General features: G+C 41.7%; 1 protein-coding gene and 1 long non-coding RNA gene across 3 annotated transcripts in view; both read left to right on the forward strand.

Moving 5' to 3' along the window:
* Kyat3 (kynurenine aminotransferase 3) overlaps positions 1-2,887 on the forward strand; it is a 47,191-nt gene extending 44,304 nt beyond the window's left edge. For both annotated transcript variants that reach the window (XM_003479048.5, XM_005007911.4), the window contains one exon: positions 2,019-2,887. In XM_003479048.5, the coding sequence (XP_003479096.1) occupies positions 2,019-2,072 (54 nt within the window). In that variant the 3' untranslated portion in view covers positions 2,073-2,887. The remainder of the gene's footprint in view (positions 1-2,018) is intronic.
* A 7,149-nt stretch (positions 2,888-10,036) lies between these two features.
* Positions 10,037-15,360, forward strand: LOC134477842 (uncharacterized). Its single transcript, XR_010050081.1, has 3 exons — positions 10,037-11,754; positions 12,590-12,765; positions 14,833-15,360. It is a non-coding gene; the product is annotated as an uncharacterized LOC134477842 (long non-coding RNA).
* Positions 15,361-21,120: the final 5,760 nt, after the last annotated feature.

Genomic DNA, 21,120 nt, shown 5'->3' on the forward strand with positions numbered 1-21,120 from the left:
CTACTGCAACAAAATGCAAAAGAAGTAAGGGGTGGCCACTTAAATTCAGAGAAAACTTCAGTGTGTGTGTGTGTGTGTTCTTGCTTTGGTGTCACTATGTGACCACTGCATACCCACCCACCCCCAGACTTAATCTCTAACTCTAAGCTCCCTTTCAGTAAGACTACTCCTAGCCAAGCTATAAAGCCCCAGATAAGGCCAGACACAGATAAAAGTAGAGGAGAAAGTCAAAGCCCACCAAAGGGGCTGTCCACATGGATAAAAGTGCTTGGGTAAGGTCTTGAGGCCTGGGACCCATCCAGAGACAGCCCAGGGAGCCAGTCCGATTGTGACAAGTTCCCAGTGTTCACCAGAAAGGAAGGGACCTTATCTCTAGTAAAGAAGCCAGGGACAAAGGCTCAGGCACACCTATCTTTTTCCAGACCCTCTTGCCTCTCTCTGGGGAAGGCTTATTACTGTCTGCTGCTCTTTTTTCTCCTTACAGATAAATTCCCTTCCTTCCTGAAACTTCATCCTTCTAATTCTTTATTGGTACATATATATTGTAAACTCCCAACGGATTTTATTGTAGCTTTTTCTCCCTTTCCTTATTTGTAACTCCTTTCTTCAACAGTAAAAAGCCTGGTGCCACGATTTATGTCACTGATCAACACTCCTTTATGAGATCAGTCCCCCATTGGTGCCGATCCTCCCCCACTCACTCACCCAAATCTCTGGTGGGTGCCCCTTTATCCACCCAGTCTGGGACCCCTCTGTGATCATGGTTCTTCCCTGCCTTGGCTCCAAACCCATGCCTGCCTGCACTCACCCTCCCATGGGTCCCCAGCCATGGTGGCCCACTCCAGGCCACCTCTGCCTCTCACTGCCACCCTCCACCACCCCTTTTGGAGTCTGACAGTCAAGCTAGATAGATGCACAGTACCCCACATGGAGCCAGCAAGGGCTACAGACTGAGACCCTGTCTCAAAAACAGCAACAAAACAAAACGCAAGCCGGGGCCTCCCCCACAAAGCTCTGACTCTGTTTCAGCTCAGTATCATCACTGCCACCCTACTTTTTTTTTTTCTTTTTGAGAGGAGAGGAGCCGAGTTGGAGTTTGAACACAGGGCCTTTGTGTCACAGTACATCCCCAACTGTTTTTGTTTTGTTCTTTTTGCTTTTGAGACAGGTTCTTGTTAAGTTCCTAAGTTGCTAAAACTGGGCTCTAATTTGTGATCCTCCTGCCTCAGCCTTCCAGAGTGCTGTGATCACAAGTGCACACCACCAGCCCCGCTCCTTCCAGCACCTTCTGCCACCCACTTGACCATCCTGCTTGCCCCACTCACACTCCGATCCCCTGAGGGAGGCAGGCAGCCTGCATGGGATGGGAGCCTCAGCTTCTGGACATGGACTTTGCCTCGCCACACCTAGTGGCTTCCATACTGAATCATTTGGCAGGGAACAGAAAGAAAGGGGAAAAAAAAAAAAACAGAACAAAAGAGGAAAGCACCAGGCTAGACTCTCACTGTTTACACTTTAACTTAATTAACTTTATATGATAAGTATGCAGTTACCTATTCAAAAACTAAGTGGATCAATTTTCAATATCCATAATTGAAATTTTGATAGGGAAGGACAGACCAATGCTTAGAGTGAACTAAATATTCACAGAGCAACATACAGTGACCAATATGTGAAATTCACAAATAAAGCAGAAGCAGAAGTATGGTCATTAGATTGAACTTGCTGTAAAAGATCATGTTGGCAGAGGACAGGGTTCATGGGAAACGATGGGGAGGATTGGAGCAGATTTTCACTGTGAGCTACTGTGTACTCTTTCACTTGTTTCTGTAATTGGTTTTATTAATTTTTTTGGTTCTTCATTTGCCTTTTGCACTTGGGAAAATTTTCTTCACCTGACATCAGATGTTCACTTAAGGGAGCATTTTGTGCTATTATGGCCTATAGATTTATATCTGAATCTTTATCTTGAATTTATGTCTGTATATTATGATTACAATCATTTCATTAATTTGCAGAAAGACAGTACATTGGATGCTGCTGAAGAAATCATCAAGGCCTGGATCAGATAGAGATCTTGAGACGTGCAGAATATGGACTGGCCACTAGATGGCCTAAATGGCTTGTAACTCAGTGCTGCCACCTGCTGGATATTGAACAACAATTAATTCAATACAAGCAAATTTAAGTAACTATCCGAGTAATTTTTCTGGTTAACCTCACTGCTGATAATCTTTATGGAATTTGACTTTTTTTTTAGGTGAAATGTATTAAATGTCTCACCTTCCCCTGAGACATTGATGTTTTTGAATGATGAATGTACTTAAAACCGCAGGTTCTATGCCCAGCACCACAGTGGAAAAATGAAACATTTCTCATTTTATAAAACCATAGCAATAATAGATAAGAACTGGGAGAAGCTTAACCTCTGTGATTCAGTTTCCAAGTTATAAATGGAGATTTCACATAGCACTGCTTCATATGAAGGTGGTCTGGGAGGATGAACAGCCTAATCTTTGTAAAGCCTGGTAAATAATAAACACTCACAGGAGGTCAGCCAGTTTCACTTTTGCTCCACTGTGTACAAACTGCTAACCAGTTACAACCCTCTGTCCCACATGTTCTCTTTACCTTTGTAATAGTAGATCCCTGCCCTTCATAATCAGTGGCCTTGAACTTGTCTCTGGATTTTGCCTCTCTGTTCCAAGTACTGCCATTATTTGGGTGGCTGCAAAGTGCACAGGAGCAACCATAGACCTTGACCTCAGCGTTTGGTGATGTTCACCTTCAGTGTGCTGCAGCCACCCACTCCCTGGGCACACCCTGAGGCTTTCATCATTCAGGGCTGTGTCACTTTGAGGTAATAAAGTCATCATCTCATGCTATAGTCACCTGTTCCGGCTCATGCTTCACATGTGCTCCTTCCCTCTTCCTCACTCTCATCCTCTCAGATCACTTCTTTAAACTACCATTTTAACTCCACTATTTCTCAAAAAAAAAAAAAAATCATCCATCACCATCTTACATCACAGTCAACTAGACCCCTTGCAAAAACAGAGGTTGTGGCCCTTACCCCAGACTACATAGTGATTTCGGGATCTGGCCCTGCTGTAGTCCATAGAATCCTTGATTGTATCCTACTGGCCCTCTTTTGTCTTCACTCTTTTTCCTCCTTGCCTAGCTTAGGTTTCATTGTCCATCTGGCCAGTCAGGATACTTTTGCCACCTTGAATGACCACCCCATCATTCTTTTTTTTTTTTTTTTTTTTTGTACCAGGGATCGAATCCACGACCTAGGGCTTGCCAGGCAGGCGCTTATGCTGCTGAGCTAAATCCCTGGTCCCCCACCCAATCATTCTAATTCACCCACCTGATCAAAGAAAATAATTCGGCCCTGATGCAAAATTCCATACCTGCCCTAAGCATTTGCCACATTGCACAACCGAGCAAGGCCTAGTAACCATGAGTTTATACCCCTAACCTAGATACAACCCTGTGTTCCCCCAGTAAGCTTTCATTATCTATTACCACAGAGCAATTTTGCATATTCTCCTATTTTCCATAATAAAAATAAATCCAAACTCCACTCTCCTTCCCCGTTGTGAGCAGCACAATTCAACCACAGCAGATGACCTCATCGGCTCCTGTGAAAAACAACCTGCAAGAGTAGCTCTTCCTCCTGCGGTCCTCTCATAAGCCTGTAACTTATCTGCATCAACACCCTGCCCTTCTTCATTCCCTGCAGTTACAGAGGTCACCTGCTGGCCTGTCGAAGCAGATGGGAGTGGTGGCAGTGGGGAGGGTTATTGGTTGAGAATTTCCAAGCCGAGCCATTAGGAGGGAGGCTCAGACTCCCAGGAGCCAATTCTTGCATAGCAGTACAAATCCCATGGAAAGGTTATAGTCTCCGCACCCTTGCTGAGGAGGTGATGAGATCGTCACTGAGCTTGAAAAGCGGTCTTTGCAGCCCTGGACTTTTCCTCCCTGGACTAATCCCACCACCTGTCCTCTGGATCCCATTTCTTCTCACACTCGCAGGAAACTGGTTCAACTCATTCTCCTCTTGTGTCTTTACCCTCTACTGGTTCCTTAGATGTGAGGTATGTTCAAATCTTTCCCATCTTAGAAAACTTTTTTGTGAATTCCGTTGCCCTATTATTTCCTTTTCTTCCAGGCATAATTTCTCCCTTTTTTTCTCCCTCCTTCCCTTTCATTTTCTTCCTCTCCAACATAAGTACTCATTGAACTCCTACATGTGCCAGGCACAGCTAGGAGTTTACATTTTATATCTGAACAAATAAACAGAAATCCTACTCTCTAAGGCTTTCTGTTACTGTGATCTTAGGATGCTGTGGGCTCCTTCTAGCAACTCTTTCCAGGTTCTTATCCTCAAAAAAGAACAGGACAAAACAAACATAAAAGGTTTTATGTTTATTAAAGGTAGGAAAAAGGAGTATGTTCTTCAGAATGACAGTGGGCTGGCTATTAAGGCATACATGCAGTGACCACAAGGCAACTGTCTTACATTCCCACTCCTCAGGTTGATGTCAGATCTAAGCCATTCTATCAAAACCCTGCTTGATTTTGTGCCAGTAGAATTGAAAATAGCATTTTCTGATGAGTCCCTGGTGTGGGCTGTGGAACTTTTTCTGCATGTGTCTGGATTTCCGTGATTGATAGGTCATGCCTATTTGCCCAGCCAGCTGGTCACACACCCTAATCTCCTGCCTCATTTCATCTAATCTGGGGAGGGACAATAGTTAAATCACAAACAACATGAAATATCTAGTTTGTAAACTTACACAATAATTGTTTGAAAAAAGTAGAGCAGAATAAAGGGAAATGAGAACTGGAGATCCAAATTGCAATTTTTAGACAGTGTGGTCATGTAGGTTTCATGAAGAACATGGACAGTAGGAGGAGACCCTTGTGGAGGTTTTAATGTTCCAGGCAGGAGGACTGGCCAGAGCAATGGCTTTGTGGCAATCTGGGACTGCCAGGTTTGATGACTACTCAAAGTCTGACTTGACTGGATTGAATAATCAAGGGGGAAAGTATTAGGTGGTAGAGGAGTGGCACGGGGCGTGGGGCCTTGGAATTGTTACAGAAATGAGCTTTCATCAAGAAACTCAGAATGCACTTCCATTTTTTAACATTTATTGTTTATAACTATTCCAAATGAGAAATGACCAAATCATTAACCATCTAATGTTCTATGGATATATTAACACTGGGATACCACACAGCAGTGGATATTAACAAACTACAACTACACACAATAATATGAATGAGTTCCATCAACACTGGTTTCTTCACACTGCCTTCAAAGAAATCGGCTAGCCAAGGATCTCAGTAGACAGTGTTCTGTAATTCTAGAATGTGTTGCTCTGATTATTGAAGTCTCATGTGACATCCCTAACATTGGGAGTTCTAGAATTTCTGTGCATCCACTTGGGTGAGGGTTTTTATGGTTTGATCTAACAAGTCCGTGACTGGCCCACTGGGGACTCTACCTGGGTGATCCAAGGGACAGAGCTCATCGTACTTTTCATTGGGCTGGGATGATGAAAGCTGACTTGTGGGGAGGAGGGAATGAATTCTAAATATAGGATCTGGAATTCAGTGGTAGATCACTTGCCTAGCAAGTGCAAGGACCCGGGTTAAATCCCCAGCACTACAATCAATCAACAAATAAATAAACAAATACAGGATCTGTGATTCAATCTTGCAATAGTGGGCAAAGGAGAATCGCAAGGGTTAACATCCTAGTGCCTGCAGATACTTAAGTAGGCCTAACCAGTTTAGAGGTGGTTTTACTGATAGAGTAGAATTGCAAAGGGACTTAGCAGGAGGGACTTTGGGGACCCAAGACAAAACAAGATCAGTCTAGGTTCTGGTTTTTTGTACCCAGTTTACAGATAGCACCTGATGAGCACTGTTAGTGTCACTGCTGATCAAATTATTTGCTCCTGCTTTTTGTTTACCTCGATTGGTTCTGGAGTTTTAAAATAATGACTGCACTTGTACTTTTCCCGGTGAGATTTCCACCATCTCCTTTGTTAAAAATTGAGCGTGGAGCCAGGTACGGTGGTGCACATCTGTAATCCCAGCACAGAGAAGGCTAAAGGAGGATCACCAGGAGTTCGAGGCCAGCCTGAACTGTGGAGCAAGACCCAGCCTCACAAAAAAAAAAAAAGAGCATTGATTAGTTGTCTTCTCAAACAGTATACCAACTTTATTTTTTCCTCTCCTTCTGCTATTCAGAATTAGTTCCCTACTTGGTGTGGTGATGCATGTCGGTAACCTCAGCGTTCTGGGCGGCTTGGGCAGGAGGATCACACATGGAAGCCTAACCTGGGAACTTGAGTGACTTCATGAGACCATGTCTCAGAATTTAAAAAAATTTTAAAGGGATAGACAGTTCAGTGTGAAGGCTCCGGGTCCAATCCTTAGAACTGCAAAAAGTATAGTAAATTCCTGCACTCTCTTCTTGAGAGGACCATAAGTTCTTAAGGGTCTTGCATCTTTTAAAAGGTTTGCTTGGCATCATACCACAGTGATATATGTGCACCTATTTTATAGCAGCACAATTTGTAATAGCTAAATCTTGGAAACAACTTAAATGCCCATCGACCAAGGAATGGATAAAAAGGATATGTTATTTTTATACAATGGGGTACTACACAGCCATAAGGAAGGATAAACGAAAAGTTTTATAGGTAAATGGATGCAACTTGAGACCATAGTTGTAAGTGAAATAAATCAGACTCACATATGTAAAGGTCATATTGTCTCCCTAGTGTGAGAAGCTAAAAGATATTTATACCACTGATTTCACTGAACAAAAAGGTTTGTGCTAGTATTGTTTGGACAATTAAATGCAGATGCAGATACCTTGTACTGTAACTGATTTGAAGATAACAATGCACAGTGTATTAACCGATGTTACCCTCTAATTATTATGTTTTGAAATTTAGTGAAATTTTTTTCCTCTCTTTAAAATAAAAAAGTTAAATAAAAAAAGGTTCGCTTGGGTCTCTATGTTGGAAACAGACCAGGACAGCAACGGTTGAGGCATGGAGACCCATGGCAGGAGATCTGGTGGCAGCGCACAGGTGAGACATGGTTAGGTCTGGGATATATTTTAAAGGTAGAAAGTACAGGATTTAGCACAGAATCAACAAGGAAGGAACATGAGGGAAACTCCAAATTTTGACCTGATCAACTAGAAAGATTGGATATATTACTGAGAAAAAGGCTCCATTCGTCTTTCAAAAGGCTGCACAGCAAAGTATAGAGTTTAAGAAAGGCTTCAGATAACAGATTCAATCAGTCTCTAACACAGCAATGACCTTTAAAGACATCAGACTGGATGAAATCACTAAATGCCTGAGCATAGAGAGCGACAAGGAGGGAATGGCTTAACTCCAGATTTTTTGAGAAATTTAACTGCAAAATAGAATGACCTAAAAGAATTTCCTTATTGGGTGACTCCACTTACACACACATGCACGCACACACACGCACATACACCCCTCGCGTATTTCCAGGTTCCTCCAATCTGGATTCCCCACCTCATGCTGTTCTAAATTCTCCAGCAACTTCCATGTTCATAGATTTAAAGGAAAACTCCCAGTCTCAACTTGTTAGCAGGGTTCTGGGGTCCTGGGGTGTTCTTGAAAATACTCTCTAGGTTCTTGGTGTCCTGGTCAAGACAAGCAAAAAAGTAAATAAAATAAGGTTTTACATTTATTAAAGGTGTTAAAGGTAGGAAGAGAAATATACTGTATTGAACAGTGTGGGCCAATTTAAAGTGGGACAAAAAACTCACACTGCCAAGTGCACAGTGGACCACTAAAAGAGGTTACACGGCTACCAGCTTAGCGGCAGCCATGTTTTATATCTCCCACGCGTCAGGCTGATGTCAGGTGTAGGCTGTCCTAGCAACTGGCCTGAGTGCTTGTGAAATGAACTGGAGATAGCACTTTTAATTGGTGTCAGGTATAGGGCTCATAACAATTATTCTATGCATGTCCTGGATCTCCATAATTGACAGATTATGGCCCCTTCTCCAACAAGCTGGTCACACCCTAAACTCCTGCCTCAATCTGATTTTATCTCACTATTTACCACTAGGGACCACTCTGGCTTTCTTAATCCCTATACTTTTTATTCATGTGACACTACACATTGTAAATTCCCTATCATTTTTCTGGCCACTTCTCTGTCCTTTTTGAGGCTAGACCAGGGTACTCAGATATATGATCAAATACTATTCTGGATGTTTCTGTAAGATGTTTTTAGATGAGATTGTCATTTAAATTGGTGGAATTTTATGAGTGTATGTGTGTCTGTCTGCCTGTCTACCTGTCTGTGCAGAGACTGAACCCAGGATCTAAGCACACTCTCAACCACTGAAGTATAGCCCTTAGTTCCTTAAAATAAATCTCTTTCTGTGTATCTACACATAGTATTGGTTCATAAGGAAAGGTTAGCATAAATCCACAAATTCCCAAAGTTAGGTAAGAAGTCATCGTACAATGTCATATTGCAGAATACAAAGAGAAAGGGACTTTGCACTATAATCAAAAATGTACCATTATTCAGCTTCTTTATGAAACTACGAGAGCTTTTGAAGGCCTTCCTTTCACAGAAAGCAGTGAAAGACAAAGTCTTCCCAAGACTCTTGTCCTCTACACCCTCTGCTATTTCCTACCTGAGCTGTAGACGTAAGGTGTGAATGCATGGCAGCCATGTTGCATTTATGTAGCAACTAGGATCAGAGTGTATACATCAAGCATAGCGGGCAAGAATGGTGGAAGGCGACTGGAACTCTGGAAGCAACCGAAGCAGTTGTGCCTAACTTTATACTTTGTAATGCATGAGACAAACCCCTATTTGGTTAAGCCTCTGTGGTAGAGTTTTGTGTTATTTATAAATTAATGTGTGACTGTCTTGAAGCAAGGAGTTAGAGGAAGTTAGGCAGATAGGGCACAGGTCCTGAATAGTTAACCTAAAGTAAACTTAAAGTTGGGATTTAAGTGAGCTAAAATACAAGAAGACGCAAAAAACTAACTTCAGCAAACTTTCAGAGCCTAATGGAATGCAAGAGACTAAGCAGTCTCTCAACAAATGGGGGAAGCCTTGAAGTAGGTGAAAAGAAATGGAGCAGTTTTTCTGACACACAAACACACTGATACCAAAAACTGTATAAAAAGCTAACAGACTGGGCTGGGGATTTAGCTCAGCGACATAAGCGCCTGCCTTGCAAGCAGGCAGTTGTGAGTTCGATCCCTGGTACCGATAAAAACAAAACACACACACACAAAAAAAGCTAACAGACTTACACGTGTGTGTGTCCACCTTCTGGAACCCCTCCTCCACTAGCCAGAAGCTCTTCCTTTTATTCTTTCTAATAAACATGCATTTGCTGTTTCACACCACTTGCTGCTTGCTGTTTTGTCGACGTCAGTCTTCACTGCCCCAAAACAAGGACAGGAGAACTGGTTGGTTACATCTTTGGCGTCCAATGTGGGCCATCATCTTCTCTATGGACAGGTAAGAGTGGCAGGATGGCTGAATGTACATGCACACAATCTTTGCCTGACCCTATTGCCAACTTCTAAACACTCCTAGAGTAAGCAGCTACTTAAGGGAGAGAACATTTTCCCCAGCACCTCCTGGCCAAGCCAGTAGGAATGTTGACCAGACAAGGAGCTGGATTTCTTTCCAGAGACCGATCTCTGGCTCCACGTAACCAGTGAAAGCTGAGTGGGCAATTGAGAGACCATGGTGGGGACAGCTCCTTAGCGGGCACCCAAAGGTTCCTCAGTGGAAGGTGGGTCTCGACAGTCTGATTGAGTAACCAGTAGAAAAATCTGCACTTAACTGTCATCCTCAGCTACACTTCTCTGAGAGATGAGAAGTAAATTTCTCCTGGTGATCTCCTGGACTCCTCTGCTACAAAGTGACCTGAAACACTATGGGAGCCCTCTGGTAAGCCTCTATTAAGAGTCGAGCTACAGGTTTGGACTTTTCTTTATGTCATTATGGCTGACCTTTTCCTCTTCAAACACACACTAATAGTCTGGTTGGGGAAAGAATACATTAAGATTCTAGGCCACCTCTTGTTTCTTCCTGGTCCCTCAATGTTCCAGGTGCCCAGTTGACTCTCAGGAAGATATTCATAGGGTACCTTTCCTTAGGTAAAAGGCTCATCAGCTTTTCTTTGGGCTGGGCTAAAAAGATATTCAGCAGAGAACCACCTGCCCAACACACAGGCAAGATTTCTCTTCCTGGGTCAACTCACATTACAACATCCATGGGGCATAGAGCTTAGTACAGAAATGGTTAATGTTTATTTCCTGAGTCACTTCTACTGGCCAGGTACATCTCTTAAGATATTTTTGTTTTCCCTAGAATAAATCCAGACACTTGACATGTCTTGATCAGTGTAGAACATTTTCTAGAGGTCTTTCCACCATTCATGGGAAAGTCCTCAAGATTTATTCTGGCCCCGGGATCCTTCAGGTGAAGGGGACCTCAGAAGCTGCCCCAGGAAGTGGGACCCCTTCTGTTTCCTCTCAGGTGCTGACTAGAGCACCTCGAGACTGCAGTCAGGAGGGTACAGGGACACATTGTTTTGAGGTGATATGGAGGGGCAAGAAGTTCCCTAGTGCAGCCATGAACAAGGGGAAACACTCCCACAAAGCCAACAGTTCCCATCATGCTGCCCCACAGGGCGCGATGCAGCTGCTGCTGGTATAATACGGGGAGGTTAGTCTTCCTCTACTGTTACTGTGAACACAGAGGCTGGGAAAGGTGGTTGTCAGGCGGTCCTGACAGGGACACCCTTATGCTTCCCACCTTCTTCATGTGTGCATTTCAGATAGGAAATTTCATTAGCTTTCCTTCTACAAACATACCTCTGGGGTGTATCCTCAACATTTGGTGAAATTTTATCTTCATTCATTTAAAAAGATGTTGATTTTTTTCAGCACACAGGTATGGGTAGGGTATCTACCGGAATATGGCAAGACTTGGCCAATAGGAGAAAATAACATTTATAATAAAATGCTCCAATTATACCTACTTTTTAAAAATTGGGGTAAGGGGCTGGGGATTTAGCTCAGTGGCATAAGCACCTGCCTTGCAAGCAGGCGGTCATGAGTTCTATCCCCGGTATTGATAAAAAATAAATAAATAAAATAAAAATAAAAATTGGGGTAAATGCCCTCAGATGCCCTCTGTGCCTTATGTATAGGCTTTCGTTTCATTGGTCCTAATTTTTGCAGGCCTTTCTGTGTAGACTCAGCTCTGTTACAAAAAGACAACACTTCAAATTTGTTTTGTAATAAAAAGAGATAGTGAATAAATATTCCATCTAGCAATCTACAGCTTTTCTGTGATAAGGTATTATAGATTAAAATACAAATTTAAATAACTGGGGGGAAACCAGGGTTCTCATCTAATAGTGTCAACACAATTTTTGTGCTAAAGTGTTGTGTTTCAAACTCTCCCTGTAAAAACTATAACTATTATCTGGAACTATTCTATAAAATTTTACTTCTAAGGCAATCATGGTTGCTCTCATTTCAATACTATTGCAACTGATCTTCTCAGTGTTCAGCAACTAAGGCTCTGAGACCAAAGCTAAATACATAACTGGGCTAAGGAAGCAGCCAATGTTTTCGTTCTGGTCTCCAAAGTCAACAAGGACAGAAGGAAATCTTTCCATGTGAACCAACAACTCTGGTGAGTCAGCCAACCACCTGACCATGGACATTGTTAGACCTCAGAGAACAGACGCCATCCAATGTTCATTGTGCTCAAAGGAGGGTCACTAAAGAAAGAAAGGTGGGGCATGGTGGGACATGCCTATACTCCCAAACTTTGGAAGCTGAGGCAGAAGGATCACAATGAATTCAAGGTCAGCCTGGGTTACAAAGTGAGTTTAAAGCCAGCCTGAGCTACATAGCAGGACCTGTCTAAAAAAAATGAAAAGAAAAGAAAAAGAAAGACAATAAAAGTCTCCCATGCTTCCACAGGAAGCCATATGATCAAGTAAAACCATAACTCATCCTGGCAGATGACACTGGTAGAAGAACTAAAAGACTCTGTACATGGTTCCAAAGGTAAACCCTGGGCTTCCCAGAGTTTATAAACTGACCATAACATTTAACATAAGTTCAATTCTAATTAATAAGGCTGGGAATTTAGCTCAGTGGTGTAGGTACCTGCCTGACAAATGCAAGGTTGTGAGTTCAATCCCCAGTACAAAAAAAATCTAATTAATATAGGTCTCATTTAAACTTATCTTAAATATCTAGCAAGAAAATATGACCAATAAGATGCATAAAAATATTAATAATAATTTAGACTGAATATACAAAGGGGTGCCAAGTTTTATGCCCTGCTGACAGTCTTTAAATACACCTATAACCAGTCACTATTCTGGGTCAGTGAGACTAAAAAGTCACAGTAATAGCTGCCTGCAGTTTTATTAGCTTCCATCTTCATTGCCCCCAAAATGACTTGAGAGCAAGAGGAAAATGTTTACAACCTGATAAACCGCAAATTTCTCTTCTAGAATATCAACTCACCTGAGAAAAACACCTGCGGGGGAAGAGAGAGAGAAAAGGCTGTCAGAAGACTCCTCAAGGGTCTGGGAAGGAGACAGTGAGGTGCTGAAGGATTCAGGAAGAGCAAGAGACAAGCTATAACAGTCCGGTCAAATTCAGGAATTTTTCCATCATTTTTGGGCAGGTTAGTTGGTTTGCTTGTTTGTTTTCTGAGTTCTGTAATCCAGGCTAGCTTTGAACTCATGGCAATCCTCCTGCCTCAGCCCCTGCTAGAATTGCAGGAATGAACCACCACACCAGGTTGCCATTATTCTTATGATGAAGGCAATTATATTATCACACAATTACCAGGGTTTTTGTTTTGGGGGGGGGTTGTTTGTTTGTTTGTTTTTGTATTTGGAATCGAACTGAGGGTCTTGCACTTGCCACGGAAGCACTGTGCCACTGAGCTACATCCCTGGTCATACCAAATATTTTAAATTAAAAATTATTATTAGATAAAACTGGAGGCTCCCTGGCTTTGGTTGGATAAACCCAGGGGTAAATCAAAACAGAATGTAAACCTCAACCACATTACTGAAACATGAGAATTTTATTTTATTGCTGCTTTGAGGATACATCTAATTATTCAATCATGCCAATTAAATAGGAAGCTCACCTGCTGACAAATGCTATCTTGGGATATATTATAACAAATTGTAGAAATAATTGAGCTTTCTAATCAATATTAACTTTGTCATATTATACAGTTACTATTTTTCCTTGCATTTAGATACAGCATTTAAAAAAAATAGTACGTAAGCCTGGCATGGTGGCACACATTTATGATCCCAGCACTCAGGAGCTAAGGCAGGAGGATCATTGAAAGTTCGAGACCAGCCTGGCCTACAAAGTGAGCTCAAGGCCAGCCTGAACTGTATAGCAAGCCCTGTCTCAAAAAGACAAAAAACAAACAAATAAACATCATTCTTCCTTATAGTATTAAAAAAATACTGCGTGGTCTGGTGCCAGAAGAATTGAATATAGCATTTTCAGATTTGTCCTAGGTGCAGGGATTGGGAACTTCTGGGAGTTTCTTGTTTTGTTTTATTTTCAGGGAGGGGGTTTGTTTTGTTTTTCCTGCACATGTGTCGTAGATCTATGTGACTGACCTGTCTTACCTATGTGACACCTACTTACCTGGCCAGCTGGCCATACTCTAATCTCCTCTCCTCAGTCCTCTCTGAAGAATTCTTTTCTTTTCTTTTTTTCTTTTGTTTTTTTCAGAATTATTTTCAATTGCTGGGCATGGTAATGCATGCCTCTTATGCTAGCACTCAGAAGGCTGAGGCAGGAGGATCATTGTGAGTTTGAGATCAGCCTGAGCTACAAAGTGAACTCAATGCCAGCCTGAACTGCATAGTGAGACCCTGTCTCAAAAACACACACACACATGAAGAATTATTTTCATAAATTCTCATCAATTATGCCTTTGTTAGAAGTGTATACTAGGCATGGTGATACTTACTAGTAGTCCCAGCTGAGGCAGAAAGTCACCAAAGTTCAAGGCCAGTATAAGCTATGCAGTGAGTTGAAGGTCAGTTTGGAATAGATAGCAAGACTGTGTCTCAAAAAAACAAAACAAAAATATAAACATGTCATGTTGAAAGTAAAGACCTGATCTGTGGATATAACTCTGTGGCATAAGCAGCTGCCTGGTAAGCACAAGGTCCTACATTTAATTCCCAGTATCCACCCTGCAAAAGAAAGAGAAAGCACAGACCTATTTCATAACTCCATATTCTTATTCTGTGTAAATTGTTGAGATGACTTATAATACTACTTTTTTGCTAACAAATACATGCCTGAAATAGTACAAAGCTCAAGGAAACTTTCAGTTTTCTAAAAGCCTTTCCTCTGGCCTATCACTCTCCTGGTAAAACACTGATATTCATGCTCCATGCTTGGAAATGATCATTTTGAGGGGCTCCTGACACTCTCATGTTCAAACCCCTCCAGTGACTGTCTCGCTCAGAACAGAAGGCACGTCTGCCACTGACTTTCAACACCCTGCATGATCTGACCTCTGCCCTGTTCCCGCCTCATCTTCCTTCTCTTCCGCCCATACTCTGTGACTTCCCAGGGCCTCTGCTCCTCCCAAACACAGGGCAAGTTCAGAGTTGCTTCCTTTGGCCTAGTGGTTCTCCTGCCTGAATGCTTTGCCCCCCGGCTCCCCTGACTGCGTCACATCTTTGCACAATTATCCCCTCAGGAGAACTGGACTGACCTATTTAAAGCTGGGACTCCTCAGAGGATGTGGTGGTGCTTACCTGTGATCTCAGCTTCTCAAGGCAGCTGAGGCAGAAGGATCACTTGAACTCACGAGTCTCACACCCTTGTGAACAACATATCCCGAAACAAATAAAAGTTGTAACTCCTAGCTCTCTCATATCCTTTTCTTGCCTTTTGTTTTTCCTCTTTCACTTATCACCTAACTTACCTCTGTTGTCCTCGTTTATTTTTGTCTGTTGCCTTTGGGGGTGCAGTGTGTGAAAGGCTGGGAGGTAAAAAGAATTTACCAGTAATCAAGGGACCTAAAAGCGTTAAGAGTGCACTGATGTGCTGCAAGAGAGCAGCTTGTGCTTCCTAGAAATGCATACACCATCTGGGCAAAAGGCTGGGCTTTTCATATTCCATAGTCCCGTGAGGAGGAAGCGTGGAAATGTCATCCCAGGGATACTTTCATCAGGTCATGGTGGCTCTGTTGTCCATCCATCTCCATTGTAGGGACAGGCATTTGCTGTTTGAAGCCTGACATCATATTCTTGTTTGATAGGTCCAGTGCACGAAGTATTGCTAGAAACAGTCTTTCAGGTAACTTTAACATATACATAAAGATTGACTAATGTTAGCGACTGAGGGATCTCAGTAAAATCTATATGCTTGTACTGGAAAGGGACCTTTGACAGCCTACTGGGACTGGGGAATAAAATGGTATTCTTTAAGACATGACAAGCAGTTATATTACCTAGTGATGAGTGCCTAGTTTTTGCACATAGCTTATGTGGTGGAAAGTTAGTGTTCTACCACAGGGTTCTCTGATGGCTGCAAGGCAGCTTGTTATGGATTAAAAACTGGTAGTCAACTTAACACCGGCTGAATTAAGTGTTGCTGTTTGAGCCATTGGTTCTCCTGGAGGAGCTTGTCATGACTAGTTTCCCCAGTGTGAGTTCGACCATCGTCATCAGAGGAGCTTGGGACCTTGTTGGGGAGAGTGACTTTGGGGGAGCTCTAGTCCTGCAATGGAGCATTGCTTCCTGGCTCTGGAGGGGAAAACGTGTGCTGTTTAATCTCCAGGAGGAACTTGTCATGCTGGCTTTCTGTATGTACTCGACTGCTTATCGTCGGAGGAGCTCGGGACCTCCAAGTCACTGAAGATGGCTGTGGTGCTTTTCAGGGCAGCCCTGGTTCTTATTTTGAACATGACTTCTCCGCTCCAGTGTAAAACCCTCAACCTACCAGCACAGCTCCTTCTCCCCCCTGGCATAGACTTTCTACCACTGACCTTTGGGCCTTCCCAGCGCATCTGTGAAACAGACTGGTGTGAGTCCTTCTTGTGGGCTCTAGGCTTCCAGTTGGACTTGTGGGAGGCATTGTCATGGGCTCTAGGTTTTCATGCAGACTAATGCAGGACATTGCTGTGGGACTCAGGCCCTTGGCTGAATATTGTGAGTCTTTAGTGTTGTGGACAGATTTCCTGCACTTTCTTGAATTTTACTCTGGGTGACCATCATAAAATAATTTTATAAATTCCGTGTCCTGATTCTAATTGTCCTCTGCACAACCACTAATTACAACACAGCTTGTAAAGAAACATTGGTGAGATAACCACAATTCCTCACATGCATCTTCCCTGCTAATATGAGTTCCACGAGGATAGGGACTTTCACTTTCAGTGCTGAGCCCTCAGTGTCTAGAGCAGAGTCTAGCATATAGTTGTTTCTCAGTGTCTCTAGATAAATAATTTTCAGCCAGATGAATTTGGTCAACATACCAATAGCTTTTGTTTTGTTGTTCTTTTGTTTCTAGTCTCCAGCCCCCCCCCCCCACTCCCCTCCCACCCCCCACCCCCTGCCCTCTTGTTCTTTTTCTTTTTCTTTTTCTTTTTTTTTTTTTTTTTTTGTCTTTTTGAGACAGGGTCTCCCTGTGCAGTTCAGGCTGGCCTTGAGCTCACTTTGTAGCCTAGGCTGGTCTCGAACTCGCAACGATCCTCCTGCCTCAGCCTCCCAAGTGCTGGGATTACAGGCATGGGCCACTGCATCCCGCTTATTTCTAGTCTTGAGCCTTTCTTTGGCCCATGTCTTCCTTATACTAATGACTTCTTAAAATGCCAAAAATTGTTCCTAAAATTTCAGATATGATTAGTACATCTCTGAGTCACTTCAGCCAGGCTTCTGAAGTACAGTTGCATAGGGCTTCAGCTAATCAGTAATGTGAGTCCGTCTGACCTGATCCATAGAAGCTCAGTCCTGGAATAGACAACCCAAACTTGTACTTGACCCTTGGAGCTCCAAAATAATTAGATTCAATAGAATAGTGACACAATGTTTACTAGGCTTGTGATTCCATAAACACTGAACAAGGAAGTTAAGAACCAAAGGTTCAGAGAATTTTTATTGGAAATAAAGAGGAGAATTGCTCCTGGGTTTCCAGAAGGGGTCCCTAATGGGGTTGAGGTGAGTTTGTAATCAATATAGGAATCCAAGCAGCCAAAGTGATAAATTTGGAATTTAATTAGCTGAGCTCAGCAACCACTCGTGTGGACCCATTTCAGAGTCTCACTGAGTGGCCTTTAATAGGAAAATTACAAAGCTTTTAAACACAGAACCACAAAAAGACATCCTATTGGAAACAAATTTAGCTAGAATCTTACATTAATGTATCCTGCTTCTTTTGTTAAGCAGGTTAATTTTTCTCTTGTGGGTACAGCTCATTCTGCTTTTCTCATGGATTTTTTTTTTTTTTAAATCATCAGTACCAGGGATGGAACTCATGACTGCCTGCTTGCAAGGCAGGCGCTTATGCCGCTGAGCTAAATCCCCAGCCCCTCTCATGGATCTTATACTCCGGTAATTTTCCATTTTCCTGGGTCAAATACAGGGCACTAGTTAAATGCAGGCCTCAAGATGGCGTCAGTTATGTCAAGCTACAACAGGGTAACCCCCAGATGTAGAGCTAATTAGAAACAGAGGACAAAAATTGTTCAATTGTTCAGTGGTCACCTATCACAGGTAGCTCTGTGGATTTAAAATGACCAGTTGGATTTAAAATGACCAGCATTTAACCGAGTTCTTCAACATGTAGGGTTTACAGGAAACTGGGATCTCAGAAGGAACTTTGTTAATCAGCATTATAATTTCCTCAAAACTCAGGAATTTAGTAGAGAGTGGCTGCACCTCCTCTTAGTATGGAGTGGGTAATCCAGTCATTGTCCAAAGTGGTTCACTGCCTATTCTTAATTTTTATCAGCATGCCTGGTTGCCCTACTCTATCTTAGGCCTTCCCATTAACTAGTTGCCTTACTCATTAGCTAACTAAATAAACTATTTTCTACAGTAGTGGCACATGTAATCCATATAACATGTACTAATACCCATATGCACACATATATATCCACATGTTCACATGCTCAACAGCTTGGAATTTGCAATTTAAAAAATCAGGAATGGTCCTAGACCATCTAACTGTTCATCAATATAAGGGATAAATAAACAAATGTACATCTAAAATATGCAAGGTGTGATAGTTAACTGACTGTGTCAGTTTGAGTCCGAAACACCCCATGAACTGACTGGATCAGCATAGTTCTGGGTGTGGCTGAGGGATTTAGTGATGACAGAGGACTCCTTGCTCCTGGTGTGAGTAGCGCCAAGCAGTAGGCCTGCTTCCAGCCACCTGAGTGAATAAAAGAGAAACAAGGTGGAAGGCTGGCTTCTGTTTTCTCAGGGGAACTCCAGTTTTTGCTTTCACCACAGACATTGTTTTCTGGTTTCCAACCCAGAGCCTGGTCTGGACTTCTGCAGAACTCTAGAGCAAGGTGCAGGCCTTCAGCTGGATCCTTCGGATTTCTGGTACACAGACCACCTTTCCGCACTTTTCCACTCCTGACTGCAGGCAGCCAGTAAAAAGCAATCCTGTAAATTCTTATGTAATTGCATATCTTGCATTAAATCTGTTTCTCTAGTAAGCACTGACTGATACGCTAGGCCAAAGAGAAGTTAAGAAGAATGAGGAGAATCTTTCTGTACAGCCACAAAATTATCTCAGCTGTAGATAATAGCTCTGTCCCCTCTGATACAGGGGTTTTAACAGAAGAATTACAATCAAGTTAACGTGTTTGTTTCTTTAACTTTGTTTAGCTTTTGAGTCAAGTCTTACTATGTAGTACTGCCTAGTTTCTGACTCGTGATTCTCCCTCCTCAGTTTACCTGTTTCTGGGATTGCAGGATTGTGCCATCCCACTGGGTTTGATTTTTTAATTTGAAAACCCACCCCAATAGGGTATGGTGGTGCATACCAGTAATCCCAGCACTCAGGAGACCGAGGCAGGAAGATTGATGAGAGTTCAAGTTTACCCTGGGCTACATGGTATGACCTCGTCTCAAAAACACATTTTTAAAAAGTCTTGACTTAGTAGTGAGTATAGAAATGCTTCAATAATAACAGTCCTAGTAATGATAACGCACTCTTGTGTGATGTCTGAACCTGAGATACTGCAGAGACTGCTGGCTTCAGCTAAGATCAGTGGAAAGAAGACAGGGACAAATGCTCCACTTCGTGAAAATGTGGGGCAGGCATCTTTCCTCCTGTCAGTGTGAAGGAACAAAATCCTAGGCAGGAATGACCAGAAAATAATGAAGATATACAAGTATAATGGAAAATTTTGTGTTAGTGAAAAGCAACAAGGAAACAAAACGACAACAAAAAAACCAGTGTCAACTCTGATGGGGAAGCTCTTTTGGTAAAACTCTTTAATTTGGCTTAATTTTTGTAAATAGTCCAACTGATGATATCTTAAAACACTGTCTTTCACACCATAAGTCTTTATATCATGTAGACCCGTATCTATTAGGCATCTTCTATATGCAACAAGATTAATCACAAGTGTACAAAGAAAACATCACAGTAGTTTACTTTTAAGTGGCTGAAATAGCAGAATCAGTCCTGGTAAAGCATTGCTTAGAAAAGGCCTTTTGTGCCTGGACTGGTTTTAACATCTAAAATGCATTAAAATGTTAGGGGTCTTCTGTACACTATCCTCTGTTTTGAACATAAATGTGCCTTCCTGTTTTGGGATGTTATGACTAAAAATTAAGAAGTTTCCTACTTTTAGCATTTATCTTTCTTCCAATTTTAATTAGGATAAAAATGTCAAAGTGGACATCTTCATGAACGTAAGTCTCTCAATTTTTCAGATTACTTCCTCACCCTAGTTCTCAGAAGTGGGATCACTGGCTCAAGAGGCTTTAACAGATAAATCATTTTTGGAGTACTGCCAGATTGTCCTTTAAAGGGGCCTGGTCAATTTATAATATGGTGAGCAGACATGACAGTAACGAGAGAAGCTTTTTAATACCCTTACCGAATGGTCACACTTAATGAATACTTTGTTTTAATTTGATTAAATACTATGAGATTATTTTAAAATGGGTTTTAATTTTACAGAATAAGGCATTTGGTCTGTGATTTTTATGGAAATAGTAAAAAGTTGAATGCTAAAATTCAGTCCTTAAGAATCAAATAACGTACCACATGAATAAGAATGTGTTAAATCTTCTCATTTTTTAAAATACTCCTCAAAGAAATTAAGAGTTTTAAGAGCAAACTGTAGGCCAAAATCAACATACCTAGACCATTTTTAAGAAACTATAGTTTCATCTGTCATTTAAATTCTTCTTGATATAATAAAATGAGAAATTTGTCACTAGGAAAATATGAATTTTAAGATAGGCATATAATAAAACAATACTAAAGAGTAAAACTTTTGAAGTCACATACTTCAAAAGTATGTCTTTTTGGGAAACATACTTCAAGTCTCAGATTCTTAATTTGAACCCTTCAGGTGGTTTGTTCTGTTCTGTTTATCAAAATTGCTTAAGAGATCAAAAGAACATTGCTGCTCAATGAACACTAAAGTAAAAAGAGAATTAATTTCTACAATTCTTTATCCCTGATTCCATAAGGAGACAACTGACAGTGAAAATTTTCTGTTTACAGATGATGAAGCCTATATGCAACCTATTGCATCTTGGGAAGTTGCTGGCCTTTCCCAGTGACAAACTGAATTTCTTCTCAAATAAAGAGTGAGACACAAATCAAGATTCAAAGCTTCAAATCAATCACTAAAAAAAAAAAAAAAATAGAGTCAAGGTCACATATGCAAGTCCATTTAGCAATGGGATTTGAGCCAGGCACATTTAAGTTTAGGTAGCACTTGACCTAACAAACTCAAGTGCCCTTGGGTGGACAACTGGCCAGAGTATTTTAGATCACAGCTGCC

This window comes from Cavia porcellus, unplaced genomic scaffold (genome assembly GCF_034190915.1).
Source record: "Cavia porcellus strain 051 isolate PalLab524CR breed Dunkin Hartley unplaced genomic scaffold, mCavPor4.1 scaffold_1, whole genome shotgun sequence".
NCBI classification, from domain to species: domain Eukaryota; kingdom Metazoa; phylum Chordata; class Mammalia; order Rodentia; family Caviidae; genus Cavia; species Cavia porcellus.